The sequence below is a fragment of the Lucilia sericata genome, unplaced genomic scaffold (assembly GCF_015586225.1).
Source record: "Lucilia sericata isolate MDLA Ls3-8-SP2 unplaced genomic scaffold, ASM1558622v1 Contig001362F_arrow, whole genome shotgun sequence".
In the NCBI taxonomy this organism is placed as follows: domain Eukaryota; kingdom Metazoa; phylum Arthropoda; class Insecta; order Diptera; family Calliphoridae; genus Lucilia; species Lucilia sericata.
The window spans coordinates 7,951-31,570 of record NW_023995306.1 but is presented as its reverse complement, the minus strand read 5'-3'; the positions used below and the strand labels follow the sequence as shown (position 1 = coordinate 31,570).

Genomic DNA, 23,620 nt, shown 5'->3' with positions numbered 1-23,620 from the left:
CAAACAGCAGCAGTAAACAACTACCAGTAGCAGTAAGAAATTCCAAGCAGCAAAGGGCATTAGATAAACTTGAAATTTAATCGAATATTCAAAGACAACCAGCAGAATGCTCGTAAACTTACGCACATGCATACGTTTACCAATTCCAAACAAGAATACAAACAGCAAAATTTTTGTGCATTTGCTACGATCAGTTAGTTGTTACAAAAGCTTATTCAGAATTTAGCCAAACAAAATGTTTATTTGTAATAAAGAAACGTAACGAACAAGACGCGTTTGCGCGGTTGATTAAGCTTTGAGCGTTTGATTTAAATAAATATTAATTAAAAAGTATAAGTGATGTTAAGAATTTTAGTTTTATGGGGCCTGGTGCAGGTCACTGTAGGCCAAAATATACAGCAAATGTTAAATTTGGGTCTGACCAATATTTTCAAACAAAGTCGCTACAATGATGGTGAGTTTTTGTGGACAAATTATTGTTATAGAATATTAATTATTTGGTGTGTGTGTGTTTTTGAAAAATAACATTTAAATAATTAACTAATTAATGGTGTTGCTTTGTTGTTGTTTTTTTCAGTACCCCAACAAAATGCTGAATATGATTTTGTAATAGTTGGCGGAGGGCCAGCTGGTTGTGTGTTGGCCAATCGTTTGTCAGAGAATCCCAATTGGCAGGTGTATCTTATTGAAGCGGGAGGGCTGGAGAGCATAATACATCAAGTCCCAGCTATGGCCGCCTTTTTACAGGGCACCCATTCTAATTGGGGTTATAAATCGGTGCCACAAAAAGCTTCCTGTTTTGGCATGCCCAACAATGAATGTAGTTTACCTCGCGGCAAAGTATTGGGTGGCACCAGTTCCATTAATTTTATGATTTATAATCGTGGCAACAAAAGAGATTTTGATAGATGGGCTGAGTTTGGCAATGAAGGTTGGTCGTATCAAGATGTCTTGCCCTATTTCCTAAAATCGGAAAATGCTCAATTGCAAGGTTTAGAATACTCTCCTTATCACAATCATTCGGGTCCCTTAAATGTGGAAGATGTTAGGTATAGAACAAAATTTGTGCATGCCTATGTTAAGGCGGCCCAACAGGCGGGTCATGCCAAAACCGATTATAATGGTGAATCACAAATGGGTGTTTCCTATGTTCAAGCCAATACTTTAAATGGACGTCGACACAGTGCCTTCAAAGCCTACATAGAACCCATTAGAGAGCAAAGAAAAAATTTGCATATAGTAACGCTAGCTCGTGTTACCAAGGTATTAATAGATCCCCAGACAAAAAGGGCCTATGCGGTAAGAGTATTACATCGTAATACCCTGTTTACCATAAGAGCTCGCAAGGAAATTATTTTATCGGCTGGCACCTTTAATTCACCACAAATTCTTATGCTGTCGGGAGTGGGACCCCGCGATAATCTTCAGGCCATAGGAGTGCCTATTATACAAGAATTACCGGTGGGTAAATTGATGTATGATCACATGTGCCACTTTGGTCCCACCTTTATAACCAATACCACTGGACAAACCATTTTTACCTCACGCTTAAATGCCAATGTCATTAAATCTTATACTACTGGTGATCCCAGCACTGTGCTCTCCTCTATAGGTGGTGTAGAAGCTTTAACTTTCGCCAAAGTACCCAATTCCCGGGAACCCAACGATATGCCAGATGTGGAGTTTATTAATGTGGCTGGTAGTTTAGCTTCTGATGAGGGTACTGGTCTTACTAAAGGCGCCAATTTTAAACCCGAAATCTATACCCAAGTCTATAAACCTCTCAACGATGCCCAACAAGATCATTTCACCTTTCTTATAATGCAATTTCATCCCAAATCTGTAGGTAGACTATGGCTACACAATCGCAATCCCCTGGAATGGCCACGCATAAATCCCAAATATTTCCAAAACCCTGAAGATGTAGAATTCCTATTGCAGGGCATTAAAGAAGCCACACGCATTACACAAATGCCGGCCATGCAAAGTGTTGGAACACGTTTACACACCATACCCATACCAGGTTGTGAAGGTCAACCATTTGGCTCTGATGATTATTGGCGTTGTTCCATACGTGTCATGTCGTATACATTGCACCATCAAGTGGCTACCTGCCGCATGGGTCCCGCTAACGATCCCACGACTGTGGTAAATGCAAAACTTCAAGTTCATGGTATTGAGGGTTTGCGTGTGGCCGACACCAGTATCATACCATTTCCACCAACATGTCATACTAATGCTGCATCGTTTATGATTGGTGAAAAGGCAGCTGATATGATACGTTCGGTTTGGTCTTAATGTTTTAGCATGATGCGCAACAAGTTAGTATTTAATTTAAATGTAAGTTTTAGTTCTTAAAGTCTTTAGTTTGTTAAGATTTTTTACTTTCGTATAAATTTATTAAAACAGCAGCAATAATTTATGCATAAATAGAAAGTGGTTGTAAATTAATGTGTTTTTGTGTTTTACTTTGAAAGAATAAAAATTATGATAATTAGTGGATCAAGAATTTGTTGTAGAATTCAAAACAGAATGTGGAAAAGAAAACAGAAAGATCAAAACAAAATTTTGCAAAAAAAAAAAAAAAAGAAATAAAAAGGGGATTCATAAAACACGTTGGCTAAACCTCTCCACTTGCAGAAATGAGATACTGAATCATTTAAATGTGTTTGGATCTAATTTCGACAAAGTAATGGCAATGTCAGAGGAATGTTTAACTATCCTCATCACATGCTTTTGCATTCATAAGATTCCAAGCATGTAGTTGTCTTCGTAGTCCTTAGTAAATAACTTCGAACTTGTTCCCACTAAGGAGACTTCTTATTCTGTTTTCGTTTAGGTTTCACTATAAGTTTTCTCTGCTCTTTTCCACTCTTCAACTATTCCTTGTGGTCAAGTTGTTTTTTCTTGATCACACTTTTAAATCCGTTCTCGTTGCCTAGAACACTTTGGCATTGGTGAGGTTAATTTCCTCAAGTTTCCGGCTCTTAATAGGATATAGCTTTTTCCTTTTCACCGGAACTCTTACAGTCTTATACAGTCTTGATCTTATTGATTAAGAACGCCCTTAATGCCCTATAACTATAGGAAATTTTGTTACATCTATCTGACTGCACTATATTTAATCCATGTCTTTTTACACATTCCGTAATTACTCAACCTTCCGCCGAGAAGTTAGTGTAATGACCTGGATCCCAGTAATATATCTCATTATCTATGTATTCAATATAGTTCCCCATTTCCATTGTCTTTAATAGCTTAGATCCGTTCATTTCACAGCACATTCATTCGGATTTCAGTTCTAATCTACCACCTGAACATGATCCTCTATTTGCAATTTCTGTCTCTGGCATTTGCTCAGGTACGTTATTATGTGACCAATACCCGCCTTTAGTTAATTCGTCTAGACCCGCTATTGAAACATAGATTTTCGACAATTTCCTTCTCTGGCATTTGATCAGGTTCGTGTAATATTAGTGTTCAACCATCCAAATTATGTGACCTATGTCCGCCTATCTAGAGACGCTCTGCAGCGAGGCCTTATATTTTAAACACTATCCGTTTGTGGAAATATCCAGCAATGGGCCTAGATGTAATGCTCATAGCCCTACTGACACCCAATCAACATATTCGCTGAACTCCCTGCAGTAGTATTATAGTACACTTTTTGTCCAAAAAAGTTGATCAGGTTTCATAGGTTTCTGACAATTTCTGTCACTTTCATTTGATCAGGTACGTCTGATGGTTGTGTTTAACTGCCCAAATGTCATGAACTAAATACGCTTTTGGTTTATTTATCTATAGTCGCTCTGCAGCGACGCCTCATATTTCGAGATCTAGGGTAGACGTAGTGCTTATACCCCCATTTATACCCAATCAACATGTTTACTGAACTTCCTGTAGTATATTTAGTTCAAAAAAGTTTAACACGTAGGTTAGATTTGGTCCTATATTTAGCCTACGATTCTTCTAAATAGCTCCCAACATCGATATGCTCTGCTGGTTCTATCTTCTATTTGGCATTTTCAATTCAGTTTCTGAACAAAGATCGGTAGATCCTGTTTAAGAACTTAGTTTTTCGTGTAAAAAAAGATTTCCGCCTTCCTTAGGATGATATTTTTAGTTGAGCGCTAACGAGTAGTGTAAGTGTATACGTTATTGAAAGCATATCGATATCGAAGGTTTTCCCTATCTAGTGTAAAACCTCATTATCACTGAACTAACCTTTAAGTTAGTATGTTGCTTTTATTTTCGATCTCTTTCTGATATTCTACTTTTAACCATGTTATAGACATTAGACTATCAGATGATAAGTCTTTGCTATCGCATAGTGTAATTACAACTCTAAAGTTTACAAAAATTTTAAAAAAGCTTTTACTGGTTTTTGTAATTTTCACAATTGCATTATTATTATTTATTTATTTACATTTTATTGAATTTATTAACATTTTATTAAAAAACTACTGATGCGCAAAGAAGTTTTTTAAACAGAAGCAATGCATTCTTTTAGTTATTTATAAAAAAAATTAAATTAATTTATTTATAACATTTATTATAAATATCACTATTAACTAATTGTACGCCCCACCTTAAATTGGCGGTGAATATTAAATATACAAAATCAAGCAGAGCAAGTTAATTATTTAAGCTGTGTTCACATTAAGTCACAAGTTTTTTGAACTTACAATTTTTCAAAGGCAAATAATATTGACAGAAAATCTGAATAATTGTTGACAGATAAATTGTTCTAAAGTTATTCACTTAAAACTTCATCAAGTTCGTCTTATAAATTATGTTGTGGTCATGACTACAATTTGACTAGTGTGAACATAGTACATTAGGAAGTCGGCGCAAAATTAATAGTGCACAAAATTAGAAATATCGAAAGATAAGGGCTTTGGTTGTTGGTGCGAGAATATTGAGGATGACATGTAGTCTGTGGTTGAAAATTGAATAGTGGGAACAAAGTTTAAAAAAAATCTTAATTAATACACCTTATTATCTTTAGAACGTCTAGCTTTTTTTTCATTATAAAAATATATTTCACTTAGAAATTTTGTTTTTACAAAGAATTTCAGTTAAAAATATTCACCAAACAAGTTATTAGACAAAAATATATTAACAGGAACCATAAAATTATTTACTGAATTTTGGGGAATTGACTAAAATTTAATAAATAATTTATCTGTTTCGGTTAATATATTTTGGATCAAATAACCTGTTTTGGGGAATATTTAAAAAACGAATTTTTTTCAGTAAAATTTTTGCAAAAAATATTGTTAGGAATTAAATAATATACAAATTTAAAATTTATTTGTTCTTAACGGTTAAATTTCTTTATATTCTACGACTTTAAAATAACAATTTTGTCTGATCAGGGTTTATAGTCTAGTCTATAGTCTAGTCTACTAGTCTAGTCTATACCTAGTCTCTATAGTCTAGTCTATAGTCTAGTCTTAGTCTAGTCTATAGTCTAGTCTATAGTCTAGTCTATAGTCTAGTCTATAGTCTAGTCTATAGTCTAGTCTAGTCTATAGTCTAGTCTATAGTCTAGTCTATAGTCTAGTCTATAGTCTAGTCAATAGTCTAGTCTATAGTCTAGTCTATAGTCTAGTCTATAGTCTAGTCTATAGTCTAGACTATAGTCTAGTCTTTAGTCTAGTCTTTAGTCTAGTCTATAATCTAGTCTATAGTCTAGACTATAGTCTAGTCTATAGTCTAGTCTATAGTCTAGTCTATAGTCTAGTCTATAGTCTAGTCTATAGTCTAGTCTATAGTCTAGTCTATAGTCTAGTCTATAGTCTGGTCTATAGTCTAGTCTATAGTCTGGTCTATAGTCTAGTCTATAGTCTAGTCTATAGTCCAGTCTATAGTCTAGTCTATAGTCTAGTCTATAGTCTAGTCTATAGTCTAGTCTATAGTCTAGTCTAGTCTATAGTCTAGTCTATAGTCTAGTCTATAGTCTAGTCTATAGTCTAGTCTATAGTCTAGTCTATAGTCTAGTCTATAGTCTAGTCTATAGTCTAGTCTATAGTCTAGTCTATAGTCTAGTCTATAGTCTAGTCTATAGTCTAGTCTATAGTCTAGTCTATAGTCTAGTCTATAGTCTAGTCTATAGTCTAGTCTATAGTCTAGTCTATAGTCTAGTCTATAGTCTAGTCTATAGTCTAGTCTATAGTCTAGTCTATAGTCTAGTCTATAGTCTAGTCTATAGTCTAGTCTATAGTCTAGTCTATAGTCTAGTCTATAGTCTAGTCTTTAGTCTAGTCTTTAGTCTAGTCTATAATCTAGTCTATAGTCTAGACTATAGTCTAGTCTATAGTCTAGTCTATCTAGTCTATAGTCTAGTCTATAGTCTAGTCTATAGTCTAGTCTATAGTCTAGTCTATAGTCTAGTCTATAGTCTAGTCTAGTCTATAGTCTGGTCTATAGTCTAGTCTATAGTCTAGTCTATAGTCCAGTCTATAGTCTAGTCTATAGTCTAGTCTATAGTCTAGTCTATAGTCTAGTCTATAGTCTAGTCTATAGTCTAGTCTAGTCTATAGTCTAGTCTATAGTCTAGTCTATAGTCTAGTCTATAGTCTAGTATATAGTCTAGTCTATAGTCTAGTCTATAGTCTAGTCTATAGTCTAGTCTATAGTCTAGTCTATAGTCTAGTCTATAGTCTAGTCTATAGTCTAGTCTATAGTCTAGTCTATAGTCTAGTCTATAGTCTAGTCTATAGTCTAGTCTATAGTCTAGTCTATAGTCTAGTCTATAGTCTAGTCTATAGTCTAGTCTATAGTCTAGTCTATAGTCTAGTCTATAGTCTAGTCTATAGTCTAGTCTATAGTCTAGTCTATAGTCTAGTCTATAGTCTAGTCTATAGTCTAGTCTATAGTCTAGTCTATAGTCTAGTCTATAGTCTAGTCTATAGTCTAGTCTATAGTCTAGTCTATAGTCTAGTCTATAGTCTAGTCTATAGTCTAGTCTATAGTCTAGTCTATAGTCTAGTCTATAGTCTAGTCTATAGTCTAGTCTATAGTCTAGTCTATAGTCTAGTCTATAGTCTAGTCTATAGTCTAGTCTATAGTCTAGTCTATATCTATCTATAGTCTAGTCTATAGTCTAGTCTATAGTCTAGTCTATAGTCTAGTCTATAGTCTAGTCTATAGTCTAGTCTATAGTCTAGTCTATAGTCTAGTCTAGTCTAGTCTATAGTCTAGTCTATAGTCTAGTCTATAGTCTAGTCTATAGTCTAGTCTATAGTCTAGTCTATAGTCTAGTCTATAGTCTAGTCTATAGTCTAGTCTATAGTCTAGTCTATAGTCTAGTCTATAGTCTAGTCTATAGTCTAGTCTATAGTCTAGTCTATAGTCTAGTCTATAGTCTAGTCTATAGTCTAGTCTATAGTCTAGTCTAGTCTAGTCTATTCTAGTCTATAGTCTCTATAGTCCAGTCTATAGTCTAGTCTATAGTCTAGTCTATAGTGTAGTCTTTAGTCTAGTCTATAGTCTAGTCTATAGTCTAGTCTATAGTCTAGTCTATAGTGTAGTCTATAGTCTAGTCTATAGTCTAGTCTATAGTCTAGTCTATAGTCTAGTCTATAGTCTAGTCTATAGTCTAGTCTATAGTCTAGTCTATAGTCTAGTCTATAGCCTAGTCTATAGTCTAGTCTATAGTCTAGTCTATAGTCTAGTCTATAGTCTAGTCTATAGTCTAGTCTATAGTCTAGTCTATAGTCTAGTCTATAGTCTAGTCTATAGCCTAGTCTATAGTCTAGTCTATAGTCTAGTCTATAGTCTAGTCTATAGTCTAGTCTATAGTCTAGTCTATAGTCTAGTCTATAGTCTAGTCTATAGTCTAGTCTATAGTCTAGTCTATAGTCTAGTCTATAGTCTAGTCTATAGTCTAGTCTATAGTCTAGTCTATAGTCTATAGTCTAGTCTATAGTCTAGTCTATAGTCTAGTCTATAGTCTAGTCTATAGTCTAGTCTATAGTCTAGTCTATAGTCTAGTCTATAGTCTAGTCTATAGTCTAGTCTATAGTCTAGTCTATAGTCTAGTCTATAGTCTAGTCTATAGTCTAGTCTATAGTCTAGTCTATAGTCTAGTCTATAGTCTATTGTATAGTCTAGTCTATAGTCTAGTCTATAGTCTAGTCTATAGTCTAGTCTATAGTCTAGTCTATAGTCTAGTCTATAGTCTAGTCTATAGTCTAGTCTATAGTCTAGTCTATAGTCTAGTCTATAGTCTAGTCTATAGTCTAGTCTATAGTCTAGTCTATAGTCTAGTCTAGTCTATAGTTTAGTCTATAGTCTAGTCTATAGTCTAATCTATAGTCTAGTCTATAGTCTAGTCTATAGTCTAGTCTATAGTCTAGTCTATAGTCTAGTCTATAGTCTAGTCTATAGTCTAGTCTATAGTCTAGTCTATAGTCTAGTCTATAGTCTAGTCTATAGTCTAGTCTATAGTCTAGTCTATAGTCTAGTCTATAGTCTAGTCTATAGTCTAGTCTATAGTCTAGTCTATAGTCTAGCCTATAGTCTAGTCTATAGTCTAGTCTATAGTCTAGCCTATAGTCTAGTCTATAGTCTAGTCTATAGTCTAGTCTATAGTCTAGTCTATAGTCTAGTCTATAGTCTAGTCTATAGTCTAGTCTATAGTCTAGTCTATAGTCTAGTCTATAGTCTAGTCTATAGTCTAGTCTATAGTCTAGTCTATAGTCTAGTCTATAGTCTAGTCTATAGTCTAGTCTATAGTCTAGTCTATAGTCTAGTCTATAGTCTAGTCTATAGTCTAGTCTATAGTCTAGTCTATAGTCTAGTCTATAGTCTAGTCTATAGTCTAGTCTATAGTCTAGTCTATAGTTTAGTCTATAGTCTAGTCTATAGTCTAGTCTATAGTTAGTCTATAGTCTAGTCTATAGTCTAGTCTATAGTCTAGTCTATAGTCTAGTCTATAGTCTAGTCTATAGTCTAGTCTATAGTCTAGTCTATAGTCTAGTCTATAGTCTAGTCTATAGTCTAGTCTATAGTCTAGTCTATAGTCTAGTCTATAGTCTAGTCTATAGTCTAGTCTATAGTCTAGTCTATAGTCTAGTCTATAGTCTAGTCTATAGTCTAGTCTATAGTCTAGTCTATAGTCTAGTCTATAGTCTAGTCTATAGTCTAGTCTATAGTCTAGTCTATAGTCTAGTCTATAGTCTAGTCTATAGTTTAGTCTATAGTCTAGTCTATAGTCTAGTCTATAGTCTAGTCTATAGTCTAGTCTATAGTCTAGTCTATAGTCTAGTCTATAGTCTAGTCTATAATCTAGTCTATAGTCCAGTCTATAGTCTAGTCTATAGTCTAGTCTATAGTCTAGTCTATAGTCTAGTCTATAGTCTAGTCTATAGTCTAGTCTATAGTCTAGTCTATAGTCTAGTCTATAGTCTAGTCTATAGTCTAGTCTATAGTCTAGTCTAGTCTATAGTCTAGTCTATAGTCTAGTCTATAGTCTAGTCTATAGTCTAGTCTATAGTCTAGTCTATAGTCTAGTCTATAGTCTAGTCTATAGTCTAGTCTATAGTCTAGTCTAGTCTATAGTCTAGTCTATAGTCTAGTCTATAGTCTAGTCTATAGTCTAGTCTAGTCTATAGTCTAGTCTATAGTCTAGTCTATAGTCTAGTCTATAGTCTAGTCTATAGTCTAGTCTATAGTCTAGTCTATAGTCTAGTCTATAGTCTAGTCTATAGTCTAGTCTATAGTCTAGTCTATAGTCTAGTCTATAGTCTAGTCTATAGTCTAGTCTATAGTCTAGTCTATAGTCTAGTCTATAGTCTAGTCTATAGTCTAGTCTATAGTCTAGTCTATAGTCTAGTCTATAGTCTAGTCTATAGTCTAGTCTATAGTCTAGTCTATAGTCTAGTTTATAGTCTAGTCTATAGTCTAGTCTATAGTCTAGTCTATAGTCTAGTCTATAGTCTAGTCTATAGTCTAGTCTATAGTCTAGTCTATAGTCTAGTCTATAGTCTAGTCTATAGTCTAGTCTATAGTCTAGTCTATAGTCTAGTCTATAGTCTAGTCTATAGTCTAGTCTATAGTCTAGTCTATAGTCTAGTCTATAGTCTAGTCTATTGTCTAGTCTATAGTCTAGTCTATAGTCTAGTCTATAGTCTAGTCTATAGTCTAGTCTATAGTCTAGTCTATAGTCTAGTCTATAGTCTAGTCTATAGTCTAGTCTATAGTCTAGTCTATAGTTTAGTCTATAGTCTAGTCTATAGTCTAGTCTATAGTCTAGTCTATAGTCTAGTCTATAGTCTAGTCTATAGTCTAGTCTATAGTCTAGTCTATAGTCTAGTCTATAGTCTAGTCTATAGTCTAGTCTATAGTCTAGTCTAGTCTATAGTCTAGTCTATAGTCTAGTCTAGTCTATAGTTTAGTCTATAGTCTAGTCTATAGTCTAATCTATAGTCTAGTCTATAGTCTAGTCTATAGTCTAGTCTATAGTCTAGTCTATAGTCTAGTCTATAGTCTAGTCTATAGTCTAGTCTATAGTCTAGTCTATAGTCTAGTCTATAGTCTAGTCTATAGTCTAGTCTATAGTCTAGTCTATAGTCTAGTCTATAGTCTAGTCTATAGTCTAGTCTATAGTCTAGTCTATAGTCTAGTCTAGTCTATAGTCTAGTCTATAGTCTAGTCTATAGTCTAGTCTATAGTCTAGTATATAGTCTAGTCTATAGTCTAGTCTATAGTCTAGTCTATAGTCTAGTCTATAGTCTAGTCTATAGTCTAGTCTATAGTCTAGTCTATAGTCTAGTCTATAGTCTAGTCTAGTCTAGTCTATAGTCTAGTCTATAGTCTAGTCTATAGTCTAGTCTATAGTCTAGTCTATAGTCTAGTCTATAGTCTAGTCTATAGTCTAGTCTATAGTCTAGTCTATAGTCTAGTCTATAGTCTAGTCTATAGTCTAGTCTATAGTCTAGTCTATAGTCTAGTCTATAGTCTAGTCTATAGTCTAGTCTATAGTCTAGTCTATAGTCTAGTCTATAGTCTAGTCTATAGTCTAGTCTATAGTCTAGTCTATAGTCTAGTCTATAGTCTAGTCTATAGTCTAGTCTATAGTCTAGTCTATAGTCTAGTCTATAGTAGTCTATAGTCTAGTCTATAGTCTAGTCTATAGTCTAGTCTATAGTCTAGTCTATAGTCTAGTCTATAGTCTAGTCTATAGTCTAGTCTATAGTCTAGTCTATAGTCTAGTCTATAGTCTAGTCTATAGTCTAGTCTATAGTCTAGTCTATAGTCTAGTCTATAGTCTAGTCTATAGTCTAGTCTATAGTCTAGTCTATAGTCTAGTCTATAGTCTAGTCTATAGTCTAGTCTATAGTCTAGTCTATAGTCTAGTCTATAGTCTAGTCTATAGTCTAGTCTATAGTCTAGTCTATAGTCTAGTCTATAGTCTAGTCTATAGTCTAGTCTATAGTCTAGTCTATAGTCCAGTCTATAGTCTAGTCTATAGTCTAGTCTATAGTGTAGTCTTTAGTCTAGTCTATAGTCTAGTCTATAGTCTAGTCTATAGTCTAGTCTATAGTGTAGTCTATAGTCTAGTCTATAGTCTAGTCTATAGTCTAGTCTATAGTCTAGTCTATAGTCTAGTCTATAGTCTAGTCTATAGTCTAGTCTATAGTCTAGTCTATAGTCTAGTCTATAGCCTAGTCTATAGTCTAGTCTATAGTCTAGTCTATAGTCTAGTCTATAGTCTAGTCTATAGTCTAGTCTATAGTCTAGTCTATAGTCTAGTCTATAGTCTAGTCTATAGCCTAGTCTATAGTCTAGTCTATAGTCTAGTCTATAGTCTAGTCTATAGTCTAGTGTATAGTCTAGTCTATAGTCTAGTCTATAGTCTAGTCTATAGTCTAGTCTATAGTCTAGTCTATAGTCTAGTCTATAGTCTAGTCTATAGTCTAGTCTATAGTCTAGTCTATAGTCTAGTCTATAGTCTAGTCTATAGTCTAGTCTATAGTCTAGTCTATAGTCTAGTCTATAGTCTAGTCTATAGTCTAGTCTATAGTCTAGTCTATAGTCTAGTCTATAGTCTAGTCTATAGTCTAGTCTATAGTCTAGTCTATAGTCTAGTCTATAGTCTAGTCTATAGTCTAGTCTATAGTCTAGTCTATAGTCTATTGTATAGTCTAGTATAGTCTAGTCTATAGTCTAGTCTATAGTCTAGTCTATAGTCTAGTCTATAGTCTAGTCTATAGTCTAGTCTATAGTCTAGTCTAGTCTATAGTTTAGTCTATAGTCTAGTCTATAGTCTAATCTATAGTCTAGTCTATAGTCTAGTCTATAGTCTAGTCTATAGTCTAGTCTATAGTCTAGTCTATAGTCTAGTCTATAGTCTAGTCTATAGTCTAGTCTATAGTCTAGTCTATAGTCTAGTCTATAGTCTAGTCTATAGTCTAGTCTATAGTCTAGTCTATAGTCTAGTCTATAGTCTAGCCTATAGTCTAGTCTATAGTCTAGTCTATAGTCTAGCCTATAGTCTAGTCTATAGTCTAGTCTATAGTCTAGCCTATAGTCTAGTCTATAGTCTAGTCTATAGTCTAGCCTATAGTCTAGTCTATAGTCTAGTCTATAGTCTATAGTCTAGTCTATAGTCTAGTCTATAGTCTAGTCTATAGTCTAGTCTATAGTCTAGTCTATAGTCTAGTCTATAGTCTAGTCTATAGTCTAGTCTATAGTCTAGTCTATAGTCTAGTCTATAGTCTAGTCTATAGTCTAGTCTATAGTCTAGTCTATAGTCTAGTCTATAGTCTAGTCTATAGTCTAGTCTATAGTCTAGTCTATAGTCTAGTCTATAGTCTAGTCTATAGTTTAGTCTATAGTCTAGTCTATAGTCTAGTCTATAGTCTAGTCTATAGTTTAGTCTATAGTCTAGTCTATAGTCTAGTCTATAGTCTAGTCTATAGTAGTCTAGTCTAGTCTATAGTCTAGTCTATAGTCTAGTCTATAGTCTAGTCTATAGTCTAGTCTATAGTCTAGTCTATAGTCTAGTCTATAGTCTAGTCTATAGTCTAGTCTATAGTCTAGTCTATAGTCTAGTCTATAGTCTAGTCTATAGTCTAGTCTATAGTCTAGTCTATAGTCTAGTCTATAGTCTAGTCTATAGTCTAGTCTATAGTCTAGTCTATAGTCTAGTCTATAGTTTAGTCTATAGTCTAGTCTATAGTCTAGTCTATAGTCTAGTCTATAGTCTAGTCTATAGTCTAGTCTATAGTCTAGTCTATAGTCTAGTCTATAATCTAGTCTATAGTCCAGTCTATAGTCTAGTCTATAGTCTAGTCTATAGTCTAGTCTATAGTCTAGTCTATAGTCTAGTCTAGTCTAGTCTATAGTCTAGTCTATAGTCTAGTCTATAGTCTAGTCTATAGTCTAGTCTAGTCTATAGTCTAGTCTATAGTCTAGTCTATAGTCTAGTCTATAGTCTAGTCTATAGTCTAGTCTATAGTCTAGTCTATAGTCTAGTCTATAGTCTAGTCTATAGTCTAGTCTATAGTCTAGTCTATAGTCTAGTCTATAGTCTAGTCTAGTCTATAGTCTAGTCTATAGTCTAGTCTATAGTCTAGTCTATAGTCTAGTCTAGTCTATAGTCTAGTCTATAGTCTAGTCTATAGTCTAGTCTATAGTCTAGTCTATAGTCTAGTCTATAGTCTAGTCTATAGTCTAGTCTATAGTCTAGTCTATAGTCTAGTCTATAGTCTAGTCTATAGTCTAGTCTATAGTCTAGTCTATAGTCTAGTCTATAGTCTAGTCTATAGTCTAGTCTATAGTCTAGTCTATAGTCTAGTCTATAGTCTAGTCTATAGTCTAGTCTATAGTCTAGTCTATAGTCTAGTTTATAGTCTAGTCTATAGTCTAGTCTATAGTCTAGTCTATAGTCTAGTCTATAGTCTAGTCTATAGTCTAGTCTATAGTCTAGTCTATAGTCTAGTCTATAGTCTAGTCTATAGTCTAGTCTATAGTCTAGTCTATAGTCTAGTCTATAGTCTAGTCTATAGTCTAGTCTATAGTCTAGTCTATAGTCTAGTCTATAGTCTAGTCTATAGTCTAGTCTATTGTCTAGTCTATAGTCTAGTCTATAGTCTAGTCTATAGTCTAGTCTATAGTCTAGTCTATAGTCTAGTCTATAGTCTAGTCTATAGTCTAGTCTATAGTCTAGTCTATAGTTTAGTCTATAGTCTAGTCTATAGTCTAGTCTATAGTCTAGTCTATAGTCTAGTCTATAGTCTAGTCTATAGTCTAGTCTATAGTCTAGTCTATAGTCTAGTCTATAGTCTAGTCTATAGTCTAGTCTAGTCTATAGTCTAGTCTATAGTCTAGTCTAGTCTATAGTTTAGTCTATAGTCTAGTCTATAGTCTAATCTATAGTCTAGTCTAGTCTAGTCTATAGTCTAGTCTATAGTCTAGTCTATAGTCTAGTCTATAGTCTAGTCTATAGTCTAGTCTATAGTCTAGTCTATAGTCTAGTCTATAGTCTAGTCTATAGTCTAGTCTATAGTCTAGTCTATAGTCTAGTCTATAGTCTAGTCTATAGTCTAGTCTATAGTCTAGTCTATAGTCTAGTCTATAGTCTAGTCTATAGTCTAGTCTATAGTCTAGTCTATAGTCTAGTCTATAGTCTAGTCTATAGTCTAGTCTATAGTCTAGTCTATAGTCTAGTCTATAGTCTAGTCTATAGTCTAGTCTATAGTCTAGTCTATAGTCTAGTCTATAGTCTAGTCTATAGTCTAGTCTATAGTCTAGTCTATAGTCTAGTCTATAGTCTAGTCTATAGTCTAGTCTATAGTCTAGTCTATAGTCTAGTCTATAGTCTAGTCTATAGTCTAGTCTATAGTCTAGTCTATAGTCTAGTCTATAGTCTAGTCTATAGTCTAGTCTATAGTCTAGTCTATAGTCTAGTCTATAGTCTAGTCTATAGTCTAGTCTATAGTCTAGTCTATAGTCTAGTCTATAGTCTAGTCTATAGTCTAGTCTATAGTCTAGTCTATAGTCTAGTCTATAGTCTAGTCTATAGTCTAGTCTATAGTCTAGTCTATAGTCTAGTCTATAGTCTAGTCTATAGTCTAGTCTATAGTCTAGTCTATAGTCTAGTCTATAGTTTAGTCTATAGTCTAGTCTATAGTCTAGTCTATAGTCTAGTCTATAGTCTAGTCTATAGTCTAGTCTATAGTCTAGTCTATATAGTGCACTAGGACTTTATATATATATTTCACTTATATATGTTATTTTCACTTTCTTTGCTGACATTTGTTTTGTTACACATCTTCTTAATTCTTGAGGTATTTAATTAGGTTTTACGTGATTAGTTTTATGTTGTACACCATTTCCCTTGGAAATGTATTGAATAGAATGTTAATGGTGGATGATTCTTTTGGATTCATTTGATCTGACTCCAGAAGTGCTGCAGTGTCTTATAAATTATGCTTAAGCTACTTATGCAAATTGCAAACATTCTGGGTTTTAATGATCAGCATTACTATCGGGATTAGTAGATGGACTAGACAAGAATACTTCTGTTAGGACGATGCTTATTACTATCTCTCTTGTATAAAAAGATTAAACATTTACGAGAGCAATGAGGTTCAGGATTCAGTCCACCCCAAGCCAGTTTCTTTAGTACCAAAAGTATAACAAGGAGAGTATACAGACAATGATTCAACGTTCTCCGAGCACCCTCCCTTTACCTCGACGGCTTCTAACGTAGCTCTCTTTTTGCACAAAACACCATCCAAAAAGGGCTTCAGAATCGACTCAGTGCATAGCTGGCCCGTGAGCTTATGAAACAAGAAAAAAGCTCTATTAAATGGGCAAAATCTCACATCGAAGGGATCAAAATTAACACTACTCTTAAGGAGAATGATAATCCTAAACGGAAGTCATCCAAAGTAGCGCCTATACAACAGTGGTCTGGAGACTTTACCCTTCCAGGATCCAAGAAGTCCTTTACGGATCATGAAAAGGTCGTATGATCACAATTTGGGCGACCATTGACCACAACAATAGTGATGACACCATTTCTTTTGGTAACTGGAAATTGGTTGTCATGGCTCTCAGAGGGACGTTCTTAAAGTTCGTTCGGTAACATCTCGGACCAAACACCCAAATGCGAAGACGTGGGTTGGCATCAATGCCGTAACAATCTTCTTCGAGTTGATCGAAGAAGATTAGTCTGGCGCGGAACTCGAAACAATACCTTTGTCGATGTCCCAGAAAGCCCAATATGACTCAAGGTTACTGAGACAGTGTTTAAAGCTGTCACTTCTTAAAACATTGGCGAAATTCTCTTAGAAAGGGAAAACAATTGATAGTGGAAAGGTCCAAAGTACACGTTCTGCGTTAGTAGTTATAACTGGTCATTGACCAGTTGGTAAGTATGCCAAAAGGGTAAAACTTCCCTACAACGATTTTCATAAGAAGTTGTAACAATGAAGACGAAACTACAGAACATATTCTTTGTAATTGTAATGAACTAAGACAGAGTTTGGACTATACAATAGACTATAGGCTATACAATAGACTAGACTATAGACTATACTATAGATTATACTATAGACTAGACTATAGACTAGACTATAGACTAGACTATAGACTAGACTATAGACCAGACTATAGATTAGACTATAGACTAGACTATAGACTAGACTATAGACTAGACTATAGACTAGACTATAGACTAGACTATAGACTAGACTATAGACTAGACTATAGACTAGACTATAGAATAGACTATAGACTAGACTATAGACTAGACTATAGACTAGACTATAGACTAGACTATAGACTAGACTATAGACTAGACTATAGACTAGACTATAGACTAGACTATAGACTAGACTATAGACTAGATTATAGACTAGACTATAGACTAGACTATAGACTAGACTATAGACTAGACTATAGACTAGACTATAGACTAGACTATAGACTAGACTATAGACTAGACTATAGAATAGACTATAGACTAGACTATAGACTAGACTATAGACTAGACTATAGACTAGACTATAGACTAGACTATAGACTATACTATAGACTATCTATAGACTAGACTATAGACTAGACTTTAGCTAGACTTTAGGCTAGACTATAGGCTAGACTATAGACTAGACTATAGACTAGACTATAGACTAGACTATAGACTAGATTATAGACTAGACTATAGACTAGACTATAGACTAGACTATAGACTAGACTATAGACTAGACTATAGACTAGACTATAGACTAGACTATAGACTAGACTATAGACTAGACTATAGACTAGACTATAGACTAGACTATAGACTAGACTATAGACTAGACTATAGACTAGACTATAGACTAGACTATAGACTAGACTATAGACTAGACTATAGACTAGACTATAGACTAGACTATAGACTAGACTATAGACTAGACTATAGACTAGACTATAGACTAGACTATAGACTAGACTATAGACTAGACTATAGAACTAGACTATAGACTAGACTATAGACTAGACTATAGACTAGACTATAGACTAGACTATAGACTAGACTATAGACTAGACTATAGACTAGACTATAGACTAGACTATAGACTAGACTATAGACTAGTCTATAGTCTAGTCTATAGTCTAGTCTATAGTCTAGTCTATAGTCTAGTCTATAGTCTAGTCTATAGTCTAGTCTATAGTCTAGTCTATAGTCTAGTCTATAGTCTAGTCTATAGTCTAGTCTATAGTCTAGTCTATAGTCTAGCCTATAGTCTAGCCTAAAGTCTAGCCTAAAGTCTAGTCTATAGTCTAGTCTATAGTATAGTCTATAGACTAGACTATAGACTAGACTATAGACTAGACTATAGACTAGACTATAGACTAGACTATAGACTAGACTATAGACTAAACTATAGACTAGACTATAGACTAGACTATAGACTAGACTATAGACTAGACTATAGACTAGACTAAGACTAGACTATAGACTAGACTATAGACTAGACTATAGACTAGACTATAGACTAGACTATAGACTAGACTATAGACTAGACTATAGACTAGACTATAGACTAGACTATAGACTAGACTATAGACTAGACTATAGACTAGACTATAGACTAGACTATAGACTAGACTATAGACTAGACTATAGACTAGACTATAGACTAGACTATAGACTAGACTATAGACTAGACTATAGACTAAACTATAGACTAGACTATAGACTAGACTATAGACTAGACTATAGACTAGACTATAGACTAGACTATAGACTAGACTATAGACTAGACTATAGACTAGACTATAGACTAGACTATAGACTAGACTATAGACTAGACTATAGACTAGACTATAGACTAGACTAGACTAGACTATAGACTAGACGAATAGACTAGACTTATAGAGCTAGACTTGAGGGCTAGACTATAGGCTAGACTATAGGACTAGACTATAGACTAGACTATAGACTAGACTATAGACTAGACTATAGACTAGACTATAGACTAGACTATAGACTAGACTATAGACTAGACTATAGACTAGACTAAGTCTAGTCTATAGTCTAGTCTATAGTCTAGTCTATAGTCTAGTCTATAGTCTAGTCTATAGTCTAGTCTATAGTCTAGTCTATAGTCTAGTCTATAGTCTAGTCTATAGTCTAGTCTATAGTCTAGTCTATAGTCTAGTCTATAGTCTAGTCTATAGTCTAGTCTATAGTCTAGTCTATAGTCTAGTCTATAGTCTAGTCTATAGTCTAGTCTATAGTCTAGTCTATAGTCTAGTCTATAGTCTAGTCTATAGTCTAGTCTATAGTCTAGTCTATAGTCTAGTCTATAGTCTAGTCTATAGTCTAGTCTATAGTCTAGTCTATAGTCTAGTCTATAGTCTAGTCTATAGTCTAGTCTATAGTCTAGTCTATAGTCTAGTCTATAGTCTAGTCTATAGTCTAGTCTATAGTCTAGTCTATAGTCTAGTCTATAATCTAGTCTATAGTCTAGTCTATAGTCTAGTCTATAGTCTAGTCTATAGTCTAGCCTATAGTCTAGCCTAAAGTCTAGCCTAAAGTCTAGTCTATCTAGTATAGTCTATAGTCTAGTCTATAGTCTAGTCTATAGTCTAGTCTATAGTCTAGTCTATAGTCTAGTCTATAGTCTATTCTATAGTCTAGTCTATAGTCTAGTCTATAGTCTAGTCTATAGTCTAGTCTATAGTCTAGTCTATAGTCTAGTCTATAGTCTAGTCTATAATCTAGTCTATAGTCTAGTCTATAGTCTAGTCTATAGTCTAGTCTATAGTCTAGTCTATAGTCTAGTCTATAGTCTAGTCTATAGTCTAGTCTATAGTCTAGTCTATAGTCTAGTCTATAGTCTATTCTATAGTCTAGTCTATAGTCTAGTCTATAGTCTAGTCTATAGTCTAGTCTATAGTCTAGTCTATAGTCTAGTCTATAGTCTAGTCTATAGTCTAGTCTATAGTCTAATCTATAGTCTGGTCTATAGTCTAGTCTATAGTCTAGTCTATAGTCTAGTCTATAGTCTAGTCTATAGTATAATCTATAGTATAGTCTATAGTCTAGTCTATTGTATAGCCTATAGTCTATTGTATAGTCCAAACTCTGTCTTAGTTCATTACAATTACAAAGAATATGTTCTGTAGTTTCGTCTTCATTGTTACAACTTCTTATGAAATCGTTGTAGGGAAGTTTTACCCTTTTGGCATACTTACCAACTGGTCAATGACCAGTTATAACTACTAACGCAGAACGTGTACTTTGGACCTTTCCACTATCAATTGTTTTCCCTTTCTAAGAGAATTTCGCCAATGTTTTAAGAAGTGACAGCTTTAAACACTGTCTCAGTAACCTTGAGTCATATTGGGCTTTCTGGGACATCGACAAAGGTATTGTTTCGAGTTCCGCGCCAGACTAATCTTCTTCGATCAACTCGAAGAAGATTGTTACGGCATTGATGCCACCCACGTCTTCGCATTTGGGTGTTTGGTCCGAGATGTTACCGAACGAACTTTAAGAACGTCCCTCTGAGAGCCATGACAACCAATTTCCAGTTACCAAAAGAAATGGTGTCATCACTATTGTTGTGGTCAATGGTCGCCCAAATTGTGATCATACGACCTTTTCATGATCCGTAAAGGACTTCTTGGATCCTGGAAGGGTAAAGTCTCCAGACCACTGTTGTATAGGCGCTACTTTGGATGACTTCCGTTTAGGATTATCATGCTCCTTAAGAGTAGTGTTAATTTTGATCCCTTCGATGTGAGATTTTGCCCATTTAATAGAGCTTTTTTCTTGTTTCATAAGCTCACGGGCCAGCTATGCACTGAGTCGATTCTGAAGCCCTTTTTGGATGGTGTTTTGTGCAAAAAGAGAGCTACGTTAGAAGCCGTCGAGGTAAAGGGAGGGTGCTCGGAGAACGTTGAATCATTGTCTGTATACTCTCCTTGTTATACTTTTGGTACTAAAGAAACTGGCTTGGGGTGGACTGAATCCTGAACCTCATTGCTCTCGTAAATGTTTAATCTTTTTATACAAGAGAGATAGTAATAAGCATCGTCCTAACAGAAGTATTCTTGTCTAGTCCATCTACTAATCCCGATAGTAATGCTGATCATTAAAACCCAGAATGTTTGCAATTTGCATAAGTAGCTTAAGCATAATTTATAAGACACTGCAGCACTTCTGGAGTCAGATCAAATGAATCCAAAAGAATCATCCACCATTAACATTCTATTCAATACATTTCCAAGGGAAATGGTGTACAACATAAAACTAATCACGTAAAACCTAATTAAATACCTCAAGAATTAAGAAGATGTGTAACAAAACAAATGTCAGCAAAGAAAGTGAAAATAACATATATAAGTGAAATATATATATAAAGTCCTAGTGCAGAAACACAACAAAGTCGTCATCGGCATTCTCATAAAAGTTTGACAATTATTTGCCGTTGGAATAACACTTATTTCTTATTTTTCTCTTACAATATTGATCTACTTGATGGAGAAAAAGTACACAAAACCAAAATAAATTAAAAACAATTAACAAAACCATTACCGTGACTTTTGTGCACTTTTTCTCACAAAACGGTAAACCGTTGAACTGTCGACATGGTTGTGTTTCTACACTTACTAACAGGCAGTCACAGTAGCAAACACCCAGTAACAAAGGGCATAAAATAAACTTGAAAATTAGAAAGATATTAAAAAGGCAACCAGAAAAAAGCTCATAATCTTACGCATATGCACACATTTTCAAATACAACTGAGGAAACAAAAAATTGTTGTGCATTTGATTTGATCAGTTAGTTAGTTGTTACAGAAGCTGGTTCAGAACTAAGTTTTTATTTGTAATAAAGAAACGCTACGAACAAGACGCGTTTGCGCAGCTTTGGGTGATTGAAATTAAAAAGTAATAGTGATAAAACGCTCAAGCAGAAAAATAGTTTGGTGATGTTCAGAGTTTTTGTATTATTAGTCCTTTTGCCGGTCATTGTGGGACAGAATAAACAATTCTTAAATTTGGGCTTGAGCAATATTGTCAAACAAAACCGCTACAATGATGGTGAGTTATTAATTTTGGTAGCAAATTATTGTAATTGAATATTAATTTTTTTGCTGTGTGTTTCGGAAAAAATGTTAATAACTAACTAATTAGTGGTGTTTCTTCGATTTTTTTTGTTCAGTACCCCAACAAAATGCTGAATATGATTTTATAATAGTTGGCGGTGGACCAGCTGGTTGTGTGTTGGCCAATCGTTTGTCAGAGAATCCCAACTGGCAGGTGTATCTTATTGAAGCGGGCGGCTTAGAGGGCATTGCACATCAAATACCCTCTTTGGCAGCCTATTTACAAAGCACCCATTCCAATTGGGGCTATAAGTCGGTGCCACAAAAGGCTTCATGTAGGGGCATGCCCAACAATGAATGTAATTTACCGCGTGGCAAGGTTTTAGGTGGCACTAGTTCCATTAATTTTATGATTTATAATCGTGGCAATAGGAGAGACTTTGATAGATGGGCCGAATTTGGTAATGATGGTTGGTCATATCAAGAGGTCTTGCCCTATTTCCTAAAATCGGAAAATGCTCAGCTTCAGGGCTTGGAATATTCTCCCTACCACAATCATTCGGGTCCTTTAAATGTGGAAGATGTTAAGTTTAGAACAAAATTTGTGCATGCCTATGTTAAGGCGGCCCAAGAGGCGGGTTATGCCAAAACCGATTATAATGGTGAATCACAAATAGGTGTTTCCTATGTACAGGCAAATACTTTAAATGGACGACGACATAGTGCCTTTAAAGCCTACATAGAACCCATTAGAGAGAGTAGGAAAAATTTGCATATAGTAACTCTAGCTCGTGTCACCAAGGTATTAATAGATCCCCAGACTAAAAGGGCCTATGGGGTGAGAGTATTACATCGCAATATCTTATATACCATAAGAGCTCGCAAGGAAGTAATTTTATCAGCTGGAGCTTTTAATTCACCCCAAATACTTATGTTATCGGGTGTTGGACCCCGCGATAATCTTCAGGCTATAGGAGTGCCCATTATAAAAGAATTGCCGGTGGGAAAATTGATGTATGATCACATGTGTCATTTTGGTCCCACCTTTATTACCAATACAAACCGGACAAACCATTTTTACCTCACGCTTAAATGCCAAAATTGTCAAATCTTATGTTACTGGGGATCCCAGCACCCTACTCTCCTCTATAGGTGGTGTAGAAGCTTTAACATTTGCCAAAGTACCCAATTCCCGGGAACCCAGCGATATGCCAGATGTGGAGTTTATTAATGTTGCCGGAAGTCTGGCTTCAGATGATGGCACAGCTCTCACTAGGGCGCCAATTTTAAACCAGAAATCTACACCAAAGTTTACAAACCTCTCAACGATGCCCAACAAGATCACTTTACCTTTCTCATTATGCTGTTTCATCCCAAATCAGTGGGTAGAATATGGCTGTACAATCGCAATCCCCTAGAATGGCCACGCATAAATCCCAATTATTTTGATAACTCCGAAGATGTAGAATTCCTATTGCAGGGCATTAAAGAAGCCACACGCATTACACAAATGCCGTCAATGCAACGTGTTGGAACACGTTTACACACCATACCCACACCAGGTTGTGAAGCTTATCAATTTGGCTCTGATGATTATTGGCGTTGTTCCATACGTGTCATGTCTTATACATTACACCATCAAGTGGCTACATGTCGCATGGGTCCCGCTTACGATCCAACCACTGTGGTGAATGCAAAACTTCAAGTTCATGGTATTGAGGGTTTGCGTGTTGCCGACACCAGTATTATACCATTTCCACCAACATGTCATACCAATGCTGCATCGTTTATGATTGGCGAAAAAGCAGCTGATATGATACGTTCGTTATGGTCGTAATGGTGCAAGATATAAAGTACAAGATAGAGTGTAATTAAAATGTAAAATGTAGTTTTTAAGGTCTTTAGTTTCTTAAGATGTATTTACTGGCTTTAATACAGCAACTTTAATTTTTGCAAAAATAGAAAGTTTTTTTTTTTTAAATTATAAATATGTTTTGTGTTTTATTTTGCGATAATAAATATTATTATAATTAGTGGAACAAATTGTTATGTCAAGAAA

General features: G+C 34.7%; 2 protein-coding genes across 2 annotated transcripts; both read left to right on the top strand.

The window, feature by feature from the left end:
• The first annotated feature begins 251 nt into the window (after positions 1–251).
• On the top strand, positions 252–2,405 carry LOC119611103 (glucose dehydrogenase [FAD, quinone]-like). The gene is made up of 2 exons (XM_037966571.1): positions 252–454; positions 578–2,405. Exons 1-2 carry the CDS (start codon positions 340–342, stop codon positions 2,296–2,298), a joined length of 1,836 nt encoding a protein of 611 aa, XP_037822499.1. The 5' UTR covers positions 252–339; the 3' UTR covers positions 2,299–2,405.
• Positions 2,406–21,444: 19,039 nt separating this feature from the next.
• Positions 21,445–23,398, top strand: LOC119611105 (glucose dehydrogenase [FAD, quinone]-like). Its single transcript, XM_037966573.1, is given in 4 exon segments — positions 21,445–21,556; positions 21,678–22,621; positions 22,623–22,833; positions 22,836–23,398. Coding segments are annotated over 4 exon segments (1,830 nt in total).
• Positions 23,399–23,620: the final 222 nt, after the last annotated feature.